The sequence below is a fragment of the Ictidomys tridecemlineatus genome, chromosome 14, assembly GCF_052094955.1.
Source record: "Ictidomys tridecemlineatus isolate mIctTri1 chromosome 14, mIctTri1.hap1, whole genome shotgun sequence".
NCBI classification, from domain to species: Eukaryota; Metazoa; Chordata; class Mammalia; order Rodentia; family Sciuridae; genus Ictidomys; species Ictidomys tridecemlineatus.
The window spans coordinates 32,282,827-32,302,629 of record NC_135490.1 but is presented as its reverse complement, the minus strand read 5'-3'; the positions used below and the strand labels follow the sequence as shown (position 1 = coordinate 32,302,629).

The window sequence follows — 19,803 nt, the reverse complement described above, 5'->3', positions numbered from 1 at the left end:
TTAAAAATCATCAATTAAAATTATGCTTTCATGTTTACCTTGGACCATGGTGTAGAAGGAATCAATTGAGGACAAATTTGAAGTGATGCTGACATCTTCTTCTCGGCTGGATGATTCGATATCCACTGTGATAGCCTTGTCCATGTCTCCATGAAGGTTTGTGACCACTCCAGTTGGAAATGTGACATTTGTCAGACGACCTTCACTGTCATAGCTAAATAAAAGAGGTATTGACTTGGAGTTAAACAGGAAACTGCAGGTTCTTCTTACTTAGAAGGTGCAGCAGTATGAGCTGCACGAATTTGGAGGAATATTTGTCTTTGTGCATGAGCTATGCAGAGTAAGGACTTCAAACATGCTTTGAAGTAATCAAAAGCCTGTTTAACATGGGGAAACCTCACCGGTGAGAGCAAGAGTAAACAGAATAGCTCTCCATCTCAGCATATTATTCTTTGAAGTGTGACCAAAATCCTTCTGCCCATCTAATTTGCTGTTTCAAAGGGAACATGTTTGCTGATATTAAATTTCTTAGTATTCCTTCATATTTTCCACAAGTAGATTTAATTCACTGTTATATCAGTTTTTAAAGTTTTATCAACTTATAGATGCCTTCTATGACAGTGCAACATGCATATATATATATGTACATATATATGTGGCTTTAAAATAGCATATATACATACATGCATATATTTGCATATGCAAATATGATTTCAGTATCTTGAGACATCTTCAACAAATTAGTAAAAGCTTTAATAAAGACATTTCCCCCTGTGGGGTTGGAGATAGGACCCACTGTACATGCTAGGCAAGCCCTCTACCACTAAGCTATCCCCCAGCCCTAAAGACTTTGTTATTTCTTAATAATTGACATATTTCATAACCATGAATTGGGACTTGAATGGTGGTGGTGGTAGGCTATCAGAATAAACTGTCTTGCTTATACTGGTATTTTCAGAATGGATGGTATCTCCAATGTGTTTTCTGAAATGAGATACAATATTTCCTGATATTTAATAATTGTTTGATATTTTATTATATACCTATTCATTTTTAGCATATAAATGTGAGAACTTATTGTTTAAATATTAAGATGTATTTTAAAAGCTTCCCTTTGCTCATAAACATACATTATAGACATAACATTTGACTAAAGAATTGAGTTTTGTGACTTTTCTATTTGTGGAAGTACCAGAGAAAATTTCAAAAATATCTGCATTATTAAAATGAAGAGAAACAAGTGCAAAACTCACAGTGAAACACCTGGACATTTCCTCAGGACAACAATATATTTCATGTTGGATTTCAGATTGATACTAAGACTACCTCATTAATAAACAGTTCTAAGTGAAATTGAGACTTGCACTGTGTCCCACTTAACATAAGCTCCCAAAGAAAAATTAGTAGAGAATGAATGTCATTAAAGACCAGTGACCAAGAGAGGGAAAATGTAGGAGAGAAATCATATTAACAGGTACAAGTATGGAGCAATACAAGAGTAGGGAGTACGAAAATACTTAAATGATATTTTCAGATAAAACAGTAGAGAATTTTAAAATAGAAGGGTGGAGAGTGTAAACATTTGCTTTGGAAAATGTTGTTAGTAGTTATAAGAAGGAAAAGATTTCAGCCAAGGCAATGTCTTGGTTGAGAGAGGAAGGAAGAAAGGAGAAGGAAAGAGACTGAGGTCTGTTTGGTGCTTGGTGCTGAGCTGATCCCATTAATTCAGAGGGGACAGTATCAGTGAGATCATGGGTTTGACTGACATGGTCTGACAAGCTGCTCCTCCAGAGGCAGGAACAGGCACTCAGGAGGGAGAAGCCTAGAGAGATGGAGAAACAGACAAAGCAAATGCACCATTAAGAGTAATAATCATTGTTTGGACTCACAAAAGGCAAACCTGAGGAAACAAAGCAGATACCCTTCCCTCCCCTCTAACCCAAGTGCCCCTAGCAGATTAAGACATAAATGAAAGAAATCCAACACAGTTTATTGCGGTCATTGCCTTTTGGAAGAAATCATTCCTCTTGAAGAAACAAGGATGCACAGGTTTTATTTATACAGCAAAGCAGAGTCATGGAATTACTGACAAAGCCAGCCTAAAGATCAATCTTAAATTTGGTATAATTTGTGCATCACATGAAAAAGATATTATTCGGTTTGAAAAATTAACACCCCTTTGAATGCTCCTATAGAGAAGATTGTTCTGTACTGCACTACTGCCCCCCCCCCAATTTTACAGAAGGAGAAATGAAAATATGTTGTGGGTAGATGGCTTGATCAGGCTTTCATTGTATCTCATGACTGGGCCATCATTGGAACTATTATGTACCTGACCCCAGGCCCATTAGCACTTCTGTAAATCACAGTGCCTGATTTAAAGTTGAGAACTCTACTTTATATATATGATACTACCCGCCAGCAGTTTGCTGATTCATTCTTGCTGCTGCCACTGACCTGCCCTTTCGATGGTTTATATTTTCTAGCCCCATTCAATCTCAAGCAGAAGCGTCACCTTTCTCCTGTAGAAAGCGTTTCCCCAACCTTTGACTTGGTGCTTTCATTGGCTTACCACTCATTCCATTTCCTGCTGGGCAGGCATTTTGTATCACAGGAAGCTGAGCACACGGAGATGCAGCCCAGGATGCTGAGCATTCAGACTGTAACCTATGAGCCTTTGGTTCTTTGGGAAATAAAAATACAAGTAACCTTTGCAGGTAGTACAGTCAGAACGACACAGGGATAAGTGGACATCCTAGTGGCCCAGCTTAACAGTTTAGCCCTGGAGATTCTGACTCTGTGCCTTCCAAGGACTGGCCGGATTTGAATCCAGGCATGAATAAGGAGGAGGTGTTTGCACTTGCCCAAGGAAGATCAGGAAAGGTGCAATGGGGTAAGGGCAATAGGGCTTCTTCCTAATCAGTCACCTGACAAGTTCAGCTGCCAGGGTGGTATGAACACAAAGACAATAAGAAGTGTGTTGGGGGAGAGAAGTCACATATGCTGATGGAGGAGATGCTTCCACACTGGAGGAGCAAGGGAAGAGCCGAACCAAGAAGAGCCTGGGCTAGCCTGGAAACAGATGTGGGAGGTAGAGAGGCAGATCTGGCATGGGAGAGCAAACAGCGGACGGAGGGCAGTGATGTGGAACTGCAAAGCCATAAGGACAGGGAAGGAAGAGGTCAGTGAGTACAAGAGCCATTGGAAACAGAGAGGATCCTCATGGGGGCGTGTGGAGGGAGGCCTCGAGGTGTTAGGGATTATGCAGTGCTGACAAAGGTTGTAAAGGAAAGCAAGGTTTTAATAAGGCCAATGTAAAGGTGGTACTGAAGGAGCCCAAGTTCAGGGTGACAGGTCAGGCATTGAGCTGTTCCCAGATTTGGAGATTATATAAAACAAGAAAAGAAACTGAGAATGAACGATGAATGTAGGGTTTTCAAAACAAGACAAAACAAAAACCTACCATCTATTACTCCTATCTTTAATAAAGAAAGGCTGTTTAATCACAATGAAGGTAGAGAGGACTTAATTTCAGGGTATGGGATAGTTCTTTAAAAGGAATACAGTGTAGGGGTGAAAAGGTGTAATACTTTTTTCCTTAGCTGTCACAAGGATTGTGATTGACACTCTGAAACAAAAGTATGAGAAAAGTATAACGGATTTATTTAAGTTTTACAAGATACAGGAACCTTCAAAAATAAAGATCTAGGGAGAGCTGTGTTTTTATGTTCAGCTTCCATGAAGAATGGGCAGTGGACAGACATATGATTGGACCCAATGGAGACAAACTGGGGTATGGGGAACCCAGCAATGTCTCCCTACATAGCATCACTATCCCAGCCCACCCCACCCCTGGGTATGGGGCTAGAGTTTTGTGAAATGAGAGGCTCAAGGCCCACTTTCAGGGAGGTAGGTCAGAGAGTGACCTTTCTACATATCATGTGGAGAGAAGCTCTAGCTTGTAATCTTCTTTGGGAGAGAAGAATTCAAGTTTTTATGATCTGCTTCTGGGGAGACATGAGGGAAGAGGAAAGGAAGGTGGGAGAAGGTCACAGGAACCTCTTGCTTCTCAGGCTTTTCCAGTCTCCTTCAGTTCAAGTTACTCAGGGTGCTAAAGCACTATACTTTGGGGTATTATGTTATGAGCCCTAACAAAAGCTTCATGAAAAAATTTTCCTCATCATTATTTCATTTCATTTCAGTGAAGATCAGTGAAAATTGTTTTCACAGATTAGCACCTGTGGAATAGAAATGAAAACAAGGTGGATGACAGACAACATGACCAGGGACTCTGGATAAGGGAGTGAGAGAAAATAAGTTGTCAAAGGTAATTTTTAGGTACTTCTAGAAATGGCAGGCTAACCCTTCTTTACCTCAACAAAAGAAGAAAAATGATGTACCAGCAAATGATCGACTATCCTCTGGAATACTTTGACCTTAGGTACTGAAAGAGACCTTTACATCAAATATATATGCTGCTGGCCATGTTCTATGCTTATGTGCAACTTTGTGGCTCAATTAATGTTTGTTGCTTGGCCTTAGTGGTGAACTAACTCTGCTCAGCTTGTATATTAGAGATGTAGTTTTCTTTTATTAGCTTTTTGAATTTACAATGTAATAGGCTCTAGGGAATTTGAACAGAACATCAACTTTGTGTTCTTCATTCCGCTCATCTGGTCTTAGCCTCACAGCTCCAAAAGCATCCCATAGCACATTCTTTGTTGCTCCCCATTGACCCCTCTTCACAGAGGATTCTCATTGGGAAAGACAGTCTCCCTCAGGCTCCTGATGACCTTCTGCTCTTTCCCTGATAGGATGCCCTGATTTGATGGTTATCTATTTGCTTGTCTTGAATCTTGATTGCATTTGTGCCTAAACTTGCTGTTTTAGCCTTTGTGGTTTATTTAAAAATCTCCTTTTAAGTTTCCTAAGCAGTAGGATTATTGATCAATGCCCCAGAGAGCTGTAGCCTCAGTCATTCTCGGTTGAAAATGTTGTTCTCATCCTGACATGAAATTTTCTCTCTCCCCTTGTAGATATGAAGTTCCCAACTCTTCATTTTTCTTTCATAAAATCTGTCAGGTATTTATCTTTCCATTCCCACAGCTGCCCTAGACTTTTACAACTGGTCTACCTGCCTCTTTCCATACTTACTGATACTAAATTAATCTTCTGAAACACCAAAATTATAATGCTTCTCTCTGTTTAAACATCTTCAATAGGACCTCAACTGAGAGAAAAATTGACTTAGACTGTTACCAACCTTATGTCGATAGACTATTGATATTGCAAATTTATTCAAGTGGAAACAATTTGCAGCTTTAGAAAACTTTCTTTACAACTTGATCACAGGATTATTTATTATCTTCGGTGCTTCCCCACAGAATGGCTTCTTTCATCAAATGCACATTTTAAAAATTATCTTCTGCTTTGAGAGAGAAATGTGTAAATCAGAGTAGGATTTTAGAGAAGCACAAGCTGTGAGCGATGGGGCTGCTCGGAGAGCAATTTGTTCTTCGTCTTTTCACTGATGGTCAGTGAGAGCAGGTTTAGGTAAAAATGCAAACAAAATTAAAGACCTTCAAATAGAAAACCATCAAATAAGGGCATCCCACCAGGGAAAGAACAGAAGGTCACTAAGAGCCTGACACTGAACTGGTCTGTCTCAAAGATGAAACAAATGTACGGATGTACACACATAACCTTGGCAGTGCCGTCAGCTCTCCATTCTCTTCACTTGTAGAAGAGTAAATGACAGCCAGCTAACTGTGTGTCTTGCCACCTCCCTGATTTCTCCACTCAGAAACAGGCCTGTTGGCAAGACAGCAGATGTTGGTTTGGGTGCCTTCTGGAGGCTTCCGGATGGGATAGGTGATCAGGTTTAGTAATGATTAGTTCTTCCTCATCTTCCTAGGGCCATCCCAGGATAATCTGTTCTGAGAGCTAATTTCAGACATGAATCCTATAAGTACTCCCATGAAAGCCTTACCTATTCCTTCTTACTGTCCCCCATACATGGAGGGAGAATCTTTTTGTCCATCTAAACAAGTTCCTTAGGTTCAAATTTCTTTTTGTGGTTTAACAGCCAACAACAACCAAAATCCCCTCAGTGTTGCTGTCTGCTTGGTTGATACTTTTTCCATTATGTTAATTTGCAATAACTTCCTGTCACTGTGGTAAAGCAGAACAAAATTACTAACTCTATGGGAACAACAACAGAACTGTATGTACAAATCATTCCCTGATCATGATAAAGGACAGATGTACAGTCAGCAAAAACAGAATAGAACCTGATTTAAAACTTCCAGTGGATGATTTGGAATCCTTATAGCAATATTGTGAATTATAGCACTAATATCAAAAGATTCTACATTTAAGTATTCTTTAACAATTATCTTGCAGATAAATTCAAATTTCTTGAACTCAGTAGCACTGTTGCCAGTATGAAATCCTCAAAAATTAGGTTCTGAGGGCTAGGGCTGTAGCTCAGTGGCAGAGCGCTTGACTAGCATGTGTGAGGCACTGGGTTCAATCCTCAGCATCACATAAAAATAAACAAATAAAGGTCTACTGTCCATATACAACTACAAAACAACAACAACAATAACAAAAAAACTCCCAACCAAACAACAACAACAACAAACCTCTTTCCTGATCAAAATCATTTTAAAAAATTAGGTCTGGATAAAAAAAACATGTACAAAATGCTTCCATCACCAAGACAAGTAAAATAACTGACAGTCTCCAAGATCATGGTATCACCTGATACACAGCTGATTGTCACCTACACTGAACCACAAATGATTGGGAAAGTGCAAAATAAGAAAGACAAAAGAAAGTATTATTTTCCATGATTTTGTCTCAAAGCTGAGAGAATCTTCATGAGAGAGGGTGAGAATTGAATGGGGGAGGGTGAGTAACACCAATTTAAATTCCTTCGGTGCTGCTGCATTTCATTAGGAGGTCTCTCGGACAGGGCAGATTCTGACCCGTGCTTTGCTCCAGGAAACCAGCAAGGGCAGCAGCAGTCTGCAGTCAAGCTGCTACTCTCTCTTTCCCTAAACACCCCAGATAACATGAATTCAAAGAACAGATGGGGCAGATCTTTCCTTCTTCATCTCAGGTCCAGTCCTTCTGAACACTGAGTTCAGTTGTAAAAGGTCCCAGAAATGATACTTTTTCTAAGGATCAAATTCAAGAAAAGTGACCCAGTGCCTTTTTCTTACATAGTCATTACCACATTAGGGAGAACTGACAAAGTGATCATGTCTAGCTCTGAAACTTGCAGCCTTGAGACAAAGGAATTTAAGTCAGGGTGTCCAGAATTAGTTCTCTTAGGGGTCAAGAGACTCTGAGTCAGCCATGATTAAGAGAAGGACTATATTTAAACTGGCCTTTTGGGGGTTGGGGTATGGGTGGGGATGATACTAGAGGTTGAACCCAGAGCATCTTACATGGTAGGAAAGCACTGTACCACTGAGCTATCCTCCAGCCCTCATTAAAAAGTTGTTCACTGAATGAGGAAGACAAGAAAGCACACATAAGTGGGACCTATCTTAATGATTTACATGGCAGGTCTTGAAATTACAGTTGACGGCAAGAGAAGTTTTTGCTCCATAGACTGTAAAACAGAATTGTGTATGCTCGTGGATTTATTCCATTAATTGCAGAAGAGAACAAATCCATCCTTCTCTTGTTGATTTCCTTGTATTTCAACAGGTGCTTGAGTCTGCCTTCTCCAGACCCAAACCCATATACAGACCCAAACCCAGGACATGGTTTATAATGAGTGAGAAGCATGGACTGGGAGACTCAGTAAATTGGAAAGATTTTTATCAAGTATGTATCCCATTTGGAAAAAAAAATCGTTTGTTTTTACAAACCAACATAATGTGTAAGATACCAGGTTCAACAGAAATGGAATATGTGCAAGTTTAGACAAGGAAATCTGGTAACTTTTGGTATATATTTATTTTGGGATAATCTTTGACAGGAACCTAAGAGAAGCTGGAGAGAAATGCAGGGAAAAAAATATATTTATATATATTTTTACCGAATAGGAAAGAAATTTTAATTATTAAGAAGCTCTTCATTTTTATACTTGAGAGTACAAACATTCAGAGTGGTGCCATGGCTTGCCTAAAGTCACACAGTTGGGACTGACAAAATCAGGATGGGAACCCAAGTCCAGAACCCTTTCCAATCAACCTATGCTGTTTCTTAGAGAGGAAAAGAAAAAAAAGGAGGGGGGTGCATTTAAGAGATCAGAAAGAGAGAGAGGAAGATAAAAAACATGAGAAGTGCTGTTAGGTACCAGGGCAGGTGAACTTTGAAGATAGAAAAAAAAAAATGAGAGACACAGTATCCAGTATCAGAAAGCAGATCCTAAAGTATTAACATGACCACTGTCATTATTAGACCACAGGAAATTAATATAAATTCATTATTAATACATTTTTTCCACTCTATAACCAAATCTTTAACGTTCTTTTTTGGTATGATTTCATTCACACTCATAACTTCAGTTCTCTCAAAACTGTCACACCCACATCTCTAATCTAGAACTGGCTTCTCCTAAGTTTCCCCAGACATTTTAGGTTACACGGGAACCTCAAATTTGTAATTTCCAAACCTGAACTCATCTGTTGTCTACAGACCTGCTTCTTTCTGGTGTTTTCCCAGCCTCTTCATCACCTAAATTGGGAAAACAGGGACTCATCAGAGATCCTCTTTCTGCCTCACATTTTGCATTCCGTCATTAAGTTTTATTTACCTTCTAATGATTACTCTATCTCCTCTTGTGTATCCTCAGTGCCCAGCTCAGTCTTAACTAGATTTCCCATCTCATTTTCCTTTTTTTCCTTTCCTCTTCCAATCTTTTGCCTTTCTAACTTAAACTGTCTTATATGGTCACGAGATTGAACCATGTTGCTTCCCTGAGAAACATTTTTTGAGGGGTGCTGGGGATTGAACCCAGAGCCTTGTGCAAGACAGACACTCTACTAACTGGGCTACATCCCCAGCCCCCTTAAACTCTTTTATTCAGTTCCATATACCCAGGATGGAAGATGCATCAGATGCTTCTATCCTGGAGCACATCAGTGTAAGCCCTGCTCAAGCAGAAGTGCCAGCTCCCTCCAACTCCTTCTCCAGTTTCATCTTCATATGTCCCCACACATGTTTCATGCTCTTGCTGTGTGGAGGGACACTTTTTTTCTAAATGTGGCTGTGCTGTGATTACTAACTAAAGATTTTTCTCTGGCCTGGAACACTACACTGCTTCTTATTAACCTTTATTCACACCTTCCAAGATAGAGTCCCAAATCATCTCCTGTATGAAGTGTTTCTTGCCTTTTCCCTGTCCCCAGTCTGATTTGGGCAAGTCTCCTCTATGTCTGCACAATGCACTGGATAACTGTTTTGCACTTATCATTCTTATAATTATATACCTATCTGTGTCCCCAGTGCACGCTGAGCTCTTTGAATAAAGCAAACATATCTTTCAGCTTTGAATCCTCCAGTAATATGGCCAGTACCTGGCATATGATACACCGTATACTGAATGAATAAGTGTATAGGTGAGTAAATGAATACTTGATATTAGTGGATAAATAGGAAATTCTAGGAGGACTTGGAATAATATGTTTCAAGTCCTGACGGAAAAAAAATTGTCAGTCAAGATTCCTAGATGCATAAAAACTATCTTTCCGAATGGAAAAGGCAAACAGATAAGCATATAAGCAAAAATTTCCAAGATAAGCAGAAATTAAAATAATTTATATATGTCACCATATATAAAGCTGGTACTACAGAAAATACTCAACGAAATATTACACATAGGAAAAATCAAAAACAAACTCCAGAGCTCACAAATGGACAAATCTCATTTGAAGAGTAGCTATGAAAATGAGAAGCAGAATCAAGTTAAATAGAAATAAAACAAAATGGAAGAAATTAAACATCTCTCTAAATAATACTGAGGGCAAATGGTCTCAACTCTCCAATGAAAAGAAATAGGCTGGCAGAATAAATTAAAAAAGAAGACTAACATATATGTTGCTTTAAAGAGATTCACCTTACAGGCAAAGACAGCCATAGGCTGAAAGTGAAAGGAGAGAAAGTGATACATCATGCATTGGAGCCTGAAAACAAGCAGAAGTAGCTACTTTCATAGCACCAAAGCAGTGTTCAAGACAAAATTAATCAGAAGAGACAAAGAAGGTCACTTCATACTGGTAAAGGGAATAATCCAACAAGAAGATATAATGATAGATAATAGTTATACCCCAAATGTTGGTGTACCTAATTACATAAAAGAGATACTATGTGAATTGAAGACACAGAACCTGTACAATAATACTGGGTGATTTGAATACACCTCTCTCACCAATAGATAGACCATATAGATGTATACTGAGTAAAGTCTCTTCAGATCTAAAAAATTATAAATCAAATGGACATTTAATTTGTAAAATATTTCATCCAACACAGCCAAATACACTTGCTTCTCAGCTGCTCATGAAAACTCCAAAATAGACTCTATTTCAAGTCACAAAGCAACTCTTAGCAAATATAAAAAGCTGATATAATTCCTTGCATTTTATCTGATGATAATGAAATGAAATTAGAAACCAATGCCAAAAAATCCTACAGAAACTATACAAACACATGGAGATTGAATACCATACTTTAGAATGATGAATGGGAGATAGAAGAAATCAGGAGAGAAATTAAAAAATTCTTAGAATCAAATAAGAATAATGACACAACATAAACCAGGATTTCTGGGACATTATGAAGGTGGTTCTATGAGGAAAGTTTATAACTATGAGTCCCTATTTAAGAAAATCAGAAAGATCTCAAATAGAAACCTAATGATGTATCTGTAAGCCATTGAAAAACAAGAATAAATCAATTGCAAGTCAGTAGAAGGAAGGAAATAATTATTATAAATAAATTATTATAATAAATATTATAAGATATATAATAAATATAAGATCAGAGCCAAAATCAATGAAATTAAGAATTAAAAAAGAACAAAGGATTAATGAAATAAAGAGCTGCTTCTTTGAAAAGATAAACAAAATTGATAGTCCCTTAGCTAAACTAACCAAAAGAAAAAGAAAGAAGGCCCCAATTAATAAAATTACAGACCAAAAAAGGAGAAATCCCCCACAAACATTACAGAAATCCTGGGGATTACTGGGGACAATTTTGAAAACTTACATTCCAATAAATTGGAAAACCTAGAAGTAATAGATATATTTATAGACACATATGACAGGCCAAAATTGAGTCAAGAGGATTCAAAAACCTAAAGAGACCAATAACTAGCAATGAGATTGAAGTAGTAATAAAAGTTTTCCAACAAAGAAAAGTCCAGGATCAGATGGATTATCTGAGCAGATCTTTAATAAAGAATAAATGCCAATGCTCCTTAAGTTATTTCATGAAATAGAAAGGGATGGAATACTTCCAACTACATTCTATGAAGCCAGTGTCACACTCTTACCAAAACCAGATAAGGATATATCAAGGAAAGAAAACTACAGACCAATGTTCTTGGTGAACTTAGATGGAAAAATAATTAATAATTAGCAGATTGTGTTATACAACATATTAAGAAGATTATACTACATGACCAAGTTGGTTTTATTCCAGAGATGCAAGGATGGTTTAACATAAATGTTAAACAAAAAAATGTAGTTTATAACATAAATAGAATTAAAGACAAAAATCACATAGTCATCTCAATAGATGCAGATAAAACCTTTTATAAAATTCAGCACCCTTCATGATAAAACACTGAAGAACTAGGAACAGAAGAAACCTACCTCAACATCATAAAAGCTATATATGACAAATTCAAAGCCAACATCATAGTGAATGGGGAAAAATTGAAAGCATGTCCTCTATAATCTGGAACAAGACAAGGATAGCCATACTTTTTCAGTGAAGTACTAGCAGTTATATCCAGAGCAAATAGGCAAGAGAAGAAAATAAAAGGGGAAAAAATAGGAAAAGAAAGAAGTCAAATTATCACTGTTTGTAGATGATATGATCCTATAATTTGAAAATCCATCCAAAAGCTCCACTAAAAGACCACTAGAGCTAATAAACATATTCAGCAAGATATTAGGTTACAAAATCAATAGCTTTTCTATACACCAAAAATGAATCTGCTTAGAAATAAGGAAAATAAAATATCTTGGAATAAATCTCACCATGGAGGTGAAAGCCTCCATAATGAAAACTATAGAACAGTGAAGAAGACATAAGATATGGAAAGACAACCCATGTTCAGGGATAGGCAGAATTAACATTTTTAAAATGGTCTATCCTATCAAAAGCAACATACAGATTCAATAAAGTCCCCATTAAAATACCAATGGCATTCTTCACAAAACTAGAAAACACAGTCCTAAAATTCATTTAGAAAAATAAAAGATCCAGAAAAGCCAAAGCAATCCTAAACCAAAAAACAATGCTGGAGGCATTACAATATCAAACTTTAAATTACACTATAGAGCTACAGTAACAGAAACTGCATAAAAACAGACACAAAGACCAGTGGAATAGGATGAAAGACACAGAGACAAACCCTCATAGATACAGTCATTTGATGCTTGAAAAACATGCCAAAAACATACACTGGAGAAAAGACAGACTTTTAAACAAATGTTGCTGGTTAAATAGGTTATTTATATGTAGAAGAATGAGACTAGATCCTGATCTCTCACTTTGCACAAAATTCAACTCAAAGTAAACCAAAGAGAGACTAGATCTTGATTTCTCACTCTGCATAAAAGTCAACTAAAAGTGGATTAAAGACCTAGGAATTAGATCAGAAACTATGCAGCTCCTATGAGAAGACATATAATACTCCAAATAAAGATCCAGGCAACAACTTTCCCAATAGGAACCTTAAAACTCAGAAAACAATGCCAAGAGTTAATAAATGGTATGGAATCAAATTAAAAGCTTCTGTGCAGTAAAGGAAACAAGAATATGAGGAAAGAACCAAAAGAACGGGAGAAAATCTTTGCTAGCTACTCTTCTGACAGAAGGATTAATATCCAAAATATATAACAAGCTTAACACCAAAACAAAAAAACCCCTCAATTAATAAATGGGTGAAATAACTAAACAGATACTTGTCAAAAGAAGAAATATAAATGGCCAACACATATATGAAAAAGTGATCAACATCATTAGCAAGTAGGGAAATGCAAATCAAAACTACATTGAGGTTTCATTTCACTCCAGTTAAAATAGCAGCCATAAAGAATACGGCTGGAGAGGATGTAAGGAAGAGGAACACTTTTACATTGTTAGTGGGACTGTAAATTAGAACAATCACTATGGAAATCAGCATGGAGATTCCTCAAAATACAAGGAATGGAACCACCATGTGACCCAGTTTTAACACTCCTTAATATTTATCCTAAAGAACTAAAGTCAGGGTGCTGGGGCTGTAGCTCAGTGTTAGAGCACTTGCCTCACACGTGTGAGGTGCTGGTTTCAATCCTTAGCACCACATAAAAATAAATAAAGATATTGTGTGTCCATCTACAACTAAAAAAATATTAAAAAAAGAACTAAAGTCAACGTATCATACCAACACATGCGTGTTTATAGCAGCACCATTCACAACAGCCAAATGATGGACCCAGGGTAGATGTATGTCAATGGTTAAATGGGTAAAGAAAATGTGGTGTACACACACACACACACACACACATACACACACACACACAATGGAGTTTTATTCAGCCCTATGGAAGAATGATATCATGTTACTTGCTAGAAAATGGATGGATTGAGAACATTATGTTAAGCAAAATAAGCCAAACTAAGAAAGTCAAGGTTTATAAATTTTCTCTCAGAAGTAGCAGCTAAAAAGGAAAAAGAAACAAAAGGTGTGTGTGTATGTATGTGTGTGTAAATCTCATGAAAAGTCAAAGGAGATCAGTAGAGTAGAGGAAAGGGACAGGGGGAGGGAGAAGAAGAGGAAAAGGGAAAATACCAGGGAATGATATTGGCCAAATTATATTATTATTTTGTGTGCATGTATGACTATGTAACAATGAATCCCACCATTATGTACAACTATAGTATACCAATAAAAATATGAAAAAAGTAAATAATGTTGAAAATAGAACTGTTTATTAAGTTAATCAGGTAGAAATGAGCTGCTCTTTAATTGAATCTGCATATGGTAAGTGAAGAGAAACTACTGGGTAGAATCTTTCTCCCCAGTTCTATATATAAATAACTACTAACGTAAAAATCATTCTGGTCTTTCTTTATATTGTAAAGGTTTAAGGTTCAGTCATTCAAATATTTCTTGGCTTCTCTAGGTATAGTCTGATACATTTATATACTCAACCATTTTGTTCCTCCACATTGTAACATTTGTGCAATCTTTCTTTTATTTTAATTCTAATAGCTAGTTTAAAAACATTTTCTGTGAGTAAAGGACTTCCTTCTAGTTTTATTCCCCAGAATTTGAAATAGGCTGTCTTTCTTCCAGCTGATGCTTGATTTACATTCATTAAATGCTTCAACTAATTGATTAACTACTTCCCTTAAATAGACCAGTTTTTGGCCTTTGATTTTATACATTTTTCTTTCAAAATTAAAAGACCCAGAGATGGGAAAAATGTTAATTTATGTCAGACTTACACTCTTAACATACATTTAGGGGGCAAAACCTACTTTTTGGGTAGAGTCACAAAGTGGGCATTTCTTTACATCAATATTTCTCAGATTTTTTTTGGGGGGGTATCACTTTCAGAATCATAGATTCACTAAACTCTGGGATGAACCTGAGGTCTAGGAAAACTGTTTGGAAGGGTGTGAGTGGGTGGGTTTATGAGAGGTGATGGTAGTGATGGATGGAGGGCTGCTGCTAAGGGAGGAGTTACAGTGACTGGCAGCATGTGGACAGTGCCCCCAGCTACTCTTATCTCCTTTCTGACTGCCTTTCCCAACTGGGAGATGATCCAGAAGGGAAGTGAAGTGTCCATACTAGGCTGGCATCCTCCCCCTCCAGACATTCAGAAATCACTCCTGTACCTGGAAATCTGAGAAAGGGTTATCTTTGTGTGGAACATCCCCTGGAGGCAGAGGAGTTAGGGTAGCAGGAGTTAGAGGAGGCAGAGGAGTTAGGGCAGCAGGAGTGAGAGCTGCCTGGGCTTTCATTTTGCTCTCCTAGGAATGAGCTGGAGATGCTTTACAGTCCCTATAAAATGCTCAATTGTCAGTGTTTAGTTCTGTCATTTTATATATATAGATATATATCTATATCTATCTATCTATCTCTATCTATCTATCTATCTATCTATCTATCTATCTATCTATCTATCTATATAAAGTTTTCTTGTGCTGGTTGTCATGGTGTGGATTTCTTGCTTTCTTCTCAAACTATTTATTAAAGTGGCTAATGTATATAACTTAGTCTTAGGATAAATCACTTGATAATCACTTTGGAAGGGAAGCTGGTGATATAGACAGGAGGCTATCAGAGCATTTATCTAATTTAGACAATTACATAATTAGTTTAAAGAGGGAATGTGACATTTGAAAGCTGCATTTACTCACTTTTGAACCATTATGGAGCAATTTAGCACGTCTAGAACATTAATTTGTGAATTACAACACAATGAAAGAGTTAATGTAGCCTTGCAATTATTGATACATTTCAAGGACACAGCTGATATACGGAGAAAATCTGCTTATCTGTTTTTCTTTTTCTTCTGGGATTTTTCAAGTAATCTGAATAATATACAATTTCCCCACTTCCTTTTCTCCTCAGAAACCTGGACAAAACTTACTATTTTTAAAAATTACAATGCAGAAGGGACTTGGAATAAATCAATACTAATAAAAATATGGCCTTAATAGTACTCGGGTTAATGTTTGAAACGTATGGCAGCTACTTTATTCGATTGCCTGAACATTTTTCACTGATGTCTCTGGGAATACACACACTGGTTAAAAATTTAAAGCAAAATTATTAAACAATTAAACAAAATATCAAAAAATAGAAATCAACCTTAGAATTTCCCCAGGATTTTATGTGATCTGCTGAAAAAAATCTCTTACGGATCATTGCTAATTTCCTAAATGTTTTCTTTCATAAAGAAAGAAAAAGAACAAGGAAAAAAAGGAGGTGACTGAGTGCCATTTTTAGCTACATATTTATAAAATGGGGGCTTAGTTTTTAATGCAGTTTTTTGACAGAAAGAACAATGACTCATAGTTTCAGTGTTTGAGTTTTTAGGGTTGGATGTCAGGTGCTTTTCAAAGGAGAGGTTATGGTCTCAGTTTTGCCCTGTGGAAGCTCCCTGCGTAGCTCTTCTAACATGAGTAGCTCCATAGGGAAGGAAACACAGCATGGCAGAGGTGTTGGGCTATTTAAGCATGATTCAGTGTCAACAAGAATGGACACATCTCTTCTAATTTAGAATAATGTCTAGTGAGTTTTCCTACCTTATCTGTGTTTTCTGTACACTGTTTTGAATGTGAAAGTGTCCTAGGAGTAGGGTAGCACAGCTACTATTTACTCTGCCTCTCTTTCTTCCTTTGAGGTCCTTTTCCCATCTCCTGGGGTATCAGAATGGATGCTGGTGGGAGTCATGAGTTTGCCATGGGCACAGAGTTAAGTTCATTATAAAGAAATGGTTCAGAAGCTCATTCTGAAATTGCAAAGCTTGAACGAGGGACAATAAAGCACCCAAATGAGAAGCTAGAGACCCATATATACCTACATAAATGGGTAAAAGCTGAAACTCATTTATTTGCTCTGTGAATCTGAATATAGCTCACAGAAGATCACAGAGTCAGCTCCACAAATACCAGGCTCCAAATATTCAAAGTCCCAAGACAGAAAAATTGCCACTAACCTGCTGGTGTGCCTGTACATATCAGCCAGAATTCATAGCTTTTTTCTCATGTTGTCGTCTTTAACCAGACAGAAGAGCCTCCAGATATGCCCAAATGGTTTGTATTTTATGTGGGTAAGCAAGCAGAGTACTGTGAAATGCCATTTACTGGTAAATAATTTATTCTATTGCTCAATTCAATACACTGGATTTGCTTTTGTGTGCATTCAAGTGTAAGAACTGTGGTTTCATTTTGGGTATGAACTTTTTAAATAATAAATTTGTAGCAGGTGAGATCTTTTTGGTTTCTTTGGAATTATTTTTAGATAAGGAATCATAATGGTGGCAATTGGTTTTAAGTGGTATGAAAAGCAGAATGGAACAGAGCCCAACACTAACACCCTTAACTAGGCTATCACAGTGTTGCCACACAAAGGGACCACCTTAGCTAATTGGACCTCCTTTCTACTGTTCAGTAAGTCAATGGAAGAGAAGGTCAGAGACAATCAGTAATAAAAATTTTCAGCTCATGAGATGTATTAATTTCAGTGATTTCAGAATGTAGTTACAAATCATCTGACACCTATTGTATTCTTCCTCTTACACCATGTCTAAAAATATCAGTCATTTCTCTAATGAATAATGATAGGACACAATAATTCTAAGTAACATTGAAAGAAATTACTGCCAAATTTAGGTTTTGAAATGAAGGTTCTCCTGCTGAAGAAGTCATCTCTGTAGCCTGAAGAATCACCTACCTATTTTATTGGTGACTGATAAGAACCTTACACTGAGAATCAGGTTTTCTTTTCCCAGGTACAACAGTAAAATACTTTAACTGAATTTGCATGGGAAATGTCTTCTCTTTTACTCCTTAAGATCAATATTTCTAAATAAAGTGCCATTAATATGAATTATTTCTGGGGACGGGGTTAAATATTTGAATACAAGATCAACTGAGGAAGTTCTTAGTTTATAAAGAAAAAGGTGACTAACCTGTAATATTGGGTAAGTCTATTAAAAGATCAACCACGGAAGTGGGAAGTGTTAATATTTTTGGCATTAACTATTAGTGTAGAGGTCTGAACTATCTCAGAGAGCAAAAAAACGTTTATATAATGTTCTTTCAGTGGTGCCTTGGCAAGAGCTGAAGCTTTATCAGATATTTCTCTGTAAATAAGTACTCACCTATCTACTTATTTGGCTTATCCCTCCAATTTTTTATTAAAAACTATTGGGAGGGTCCTATGTGCACTGTAACATTCCAGGAGTTGTGGGAGTCACAAAAATGATGAATTAGTTTGCATTTTATAAAATACTTTTCCATTTCCTTTTGTACTCTATGAACAGCATGCAAATGGTACACTAAGGTTTTACTAATTAATTAATTAACTAATTAATAATAATTAATTAAAAACAGAAACATGTAAAGTAAGTAGTTGGAGCTATTCTTTCTAAAAAAATTATTTGGCAGGAATTATGGCAATTCTATTTTTATCAGCAGGCAAATTCCTTAACTCGAGGTCTTCTTCCACCTGTTTCTATCCTCTGAAAGCTTTAATCTCAAAGCTTTTTAGGTACTAGGCTAGCTAGAAAGCTCACACAGAAGTGGGAATTTCTATGGAAAAGTTTAATTTCTCTGAGCAAGGTACTTATACAGAAAGATGATTACAAAGCACCTATCAGCTCAAGGGACTGCTGTCGGGAAAGTCATAGAAAACAGGTGTTTTTCAATTAGGAACCATGATTTTTTTTCACAACCTCTTTTTATCCAATATTACATATTTACTCACTTTCTTTTTCTTTATAAAATGGAAACTTCCTCAGTTGATCTTGTTATTCAAATAATTAAACCTCCTCCCCCAAGAAAATATTTCATATTGATGACACTTTATTCAGAAATATGGCCTCCAGGAGTAAAACAGAAAACATTTTCCAAGCAAAAGCAGCTAAAATATTTTATTGTTGTATCTGGGGAAAAGAAAATCTGATTCCCAAATTGAGGTTCCTATCAGTTGCCAATAAAACAATTGCTATAATTCCTACCAAAGATGGTTTAAAAGAGAATGAGCTCAGTCTCCTCATGTTTTGGTGAAACTCTAGCTGTTATCAAACCTCTCAGATACTTCATGGACTTACCAAGTGCCTATATAAGTCTAAATTAGACACACCATACTACAAAAATATGAAGGGAAACATTACAGAGACAGGCTATATTCTGAGAGCCTGCCAGCTCACCAGTAACTACAACAAAGCAAGCCTGACAGGGATTTAGAGGTTCCACTACCCAATCAGGATGTTCGAATCAGTGATGTGTCCAAGTCAGGATACAGTAAGTGGAAACTCTGTGGCCATGGCTCTGATGAGGAGAAGCAGGCTGAGTCTGCCCACCTACAGCCTCAAAATGTACAGACAAAAACCTGTTGCTGTGTGAGAAAATAGAGCAGGCTTCTGGAGGTCCTGCCCACAAGGACACATCCTTTTCTTTTGTGCACTTACCTTTGCATGTGTTTCAATGTTTCTGACCCTTAGAATAAGTGGGCCCTTGCTCTTTCATGGAACAAGCATTGTAATAATGTATGAAATAACAACAACAACAAAAAAGGACCATTTATCATTCTGACATGATAATTCTAAATTCCTTAGGTTAACTGCTGTAGTTTCATGCACTTTTACAAAATGAATATACAGTTCTTAGAAATCTTTAAATTATATCTTTTTGTTTTTTCTTGAGAGAGAATTTTTAATGTTTTATTTTTTAGTTCTCGGCGGACACAACACCTTTGTTGGTATGTGGTGCTGAGGATCGAACCCGGGCCGCACGCATGCCAGGCGAGCACGCTACCGCTTGAGCCACATCCCCAGCCCTAAATTATATCTTTATAATTATTTTTTCCTGTAATTTATCTAGCTATTC

The 19,803-nt window shown here is 37.0% G+C and overlaps 1 protein-coding gene across 17 annotated transcripts in view; it reads right to left on the bottom strand.

The window, feature by feature from the left end:
• Tenm3 (teneurin transmembrane protein 3) overlaps nucleotides 1-19,803 on the bottom strand; it is a 2,430,710-nt gene that overhangs the window by 23,144 nt on the left and 2,387,763 nt on the right. For all 17 annotated transcript variants that reach the window (XM_078031007.1, XM_078031002.1, XM_078031009.1 and 14 more), the window contains one exon: nucleotides 39-214. In XM_078031007.1, coding sequence (XP_077887133.1) covers nucleotides 39-214 — 176 coding nt within the window. The remainder of the gene's footprint in view (nucleotides 1-38; nucleotides 215-19,803) is intronic.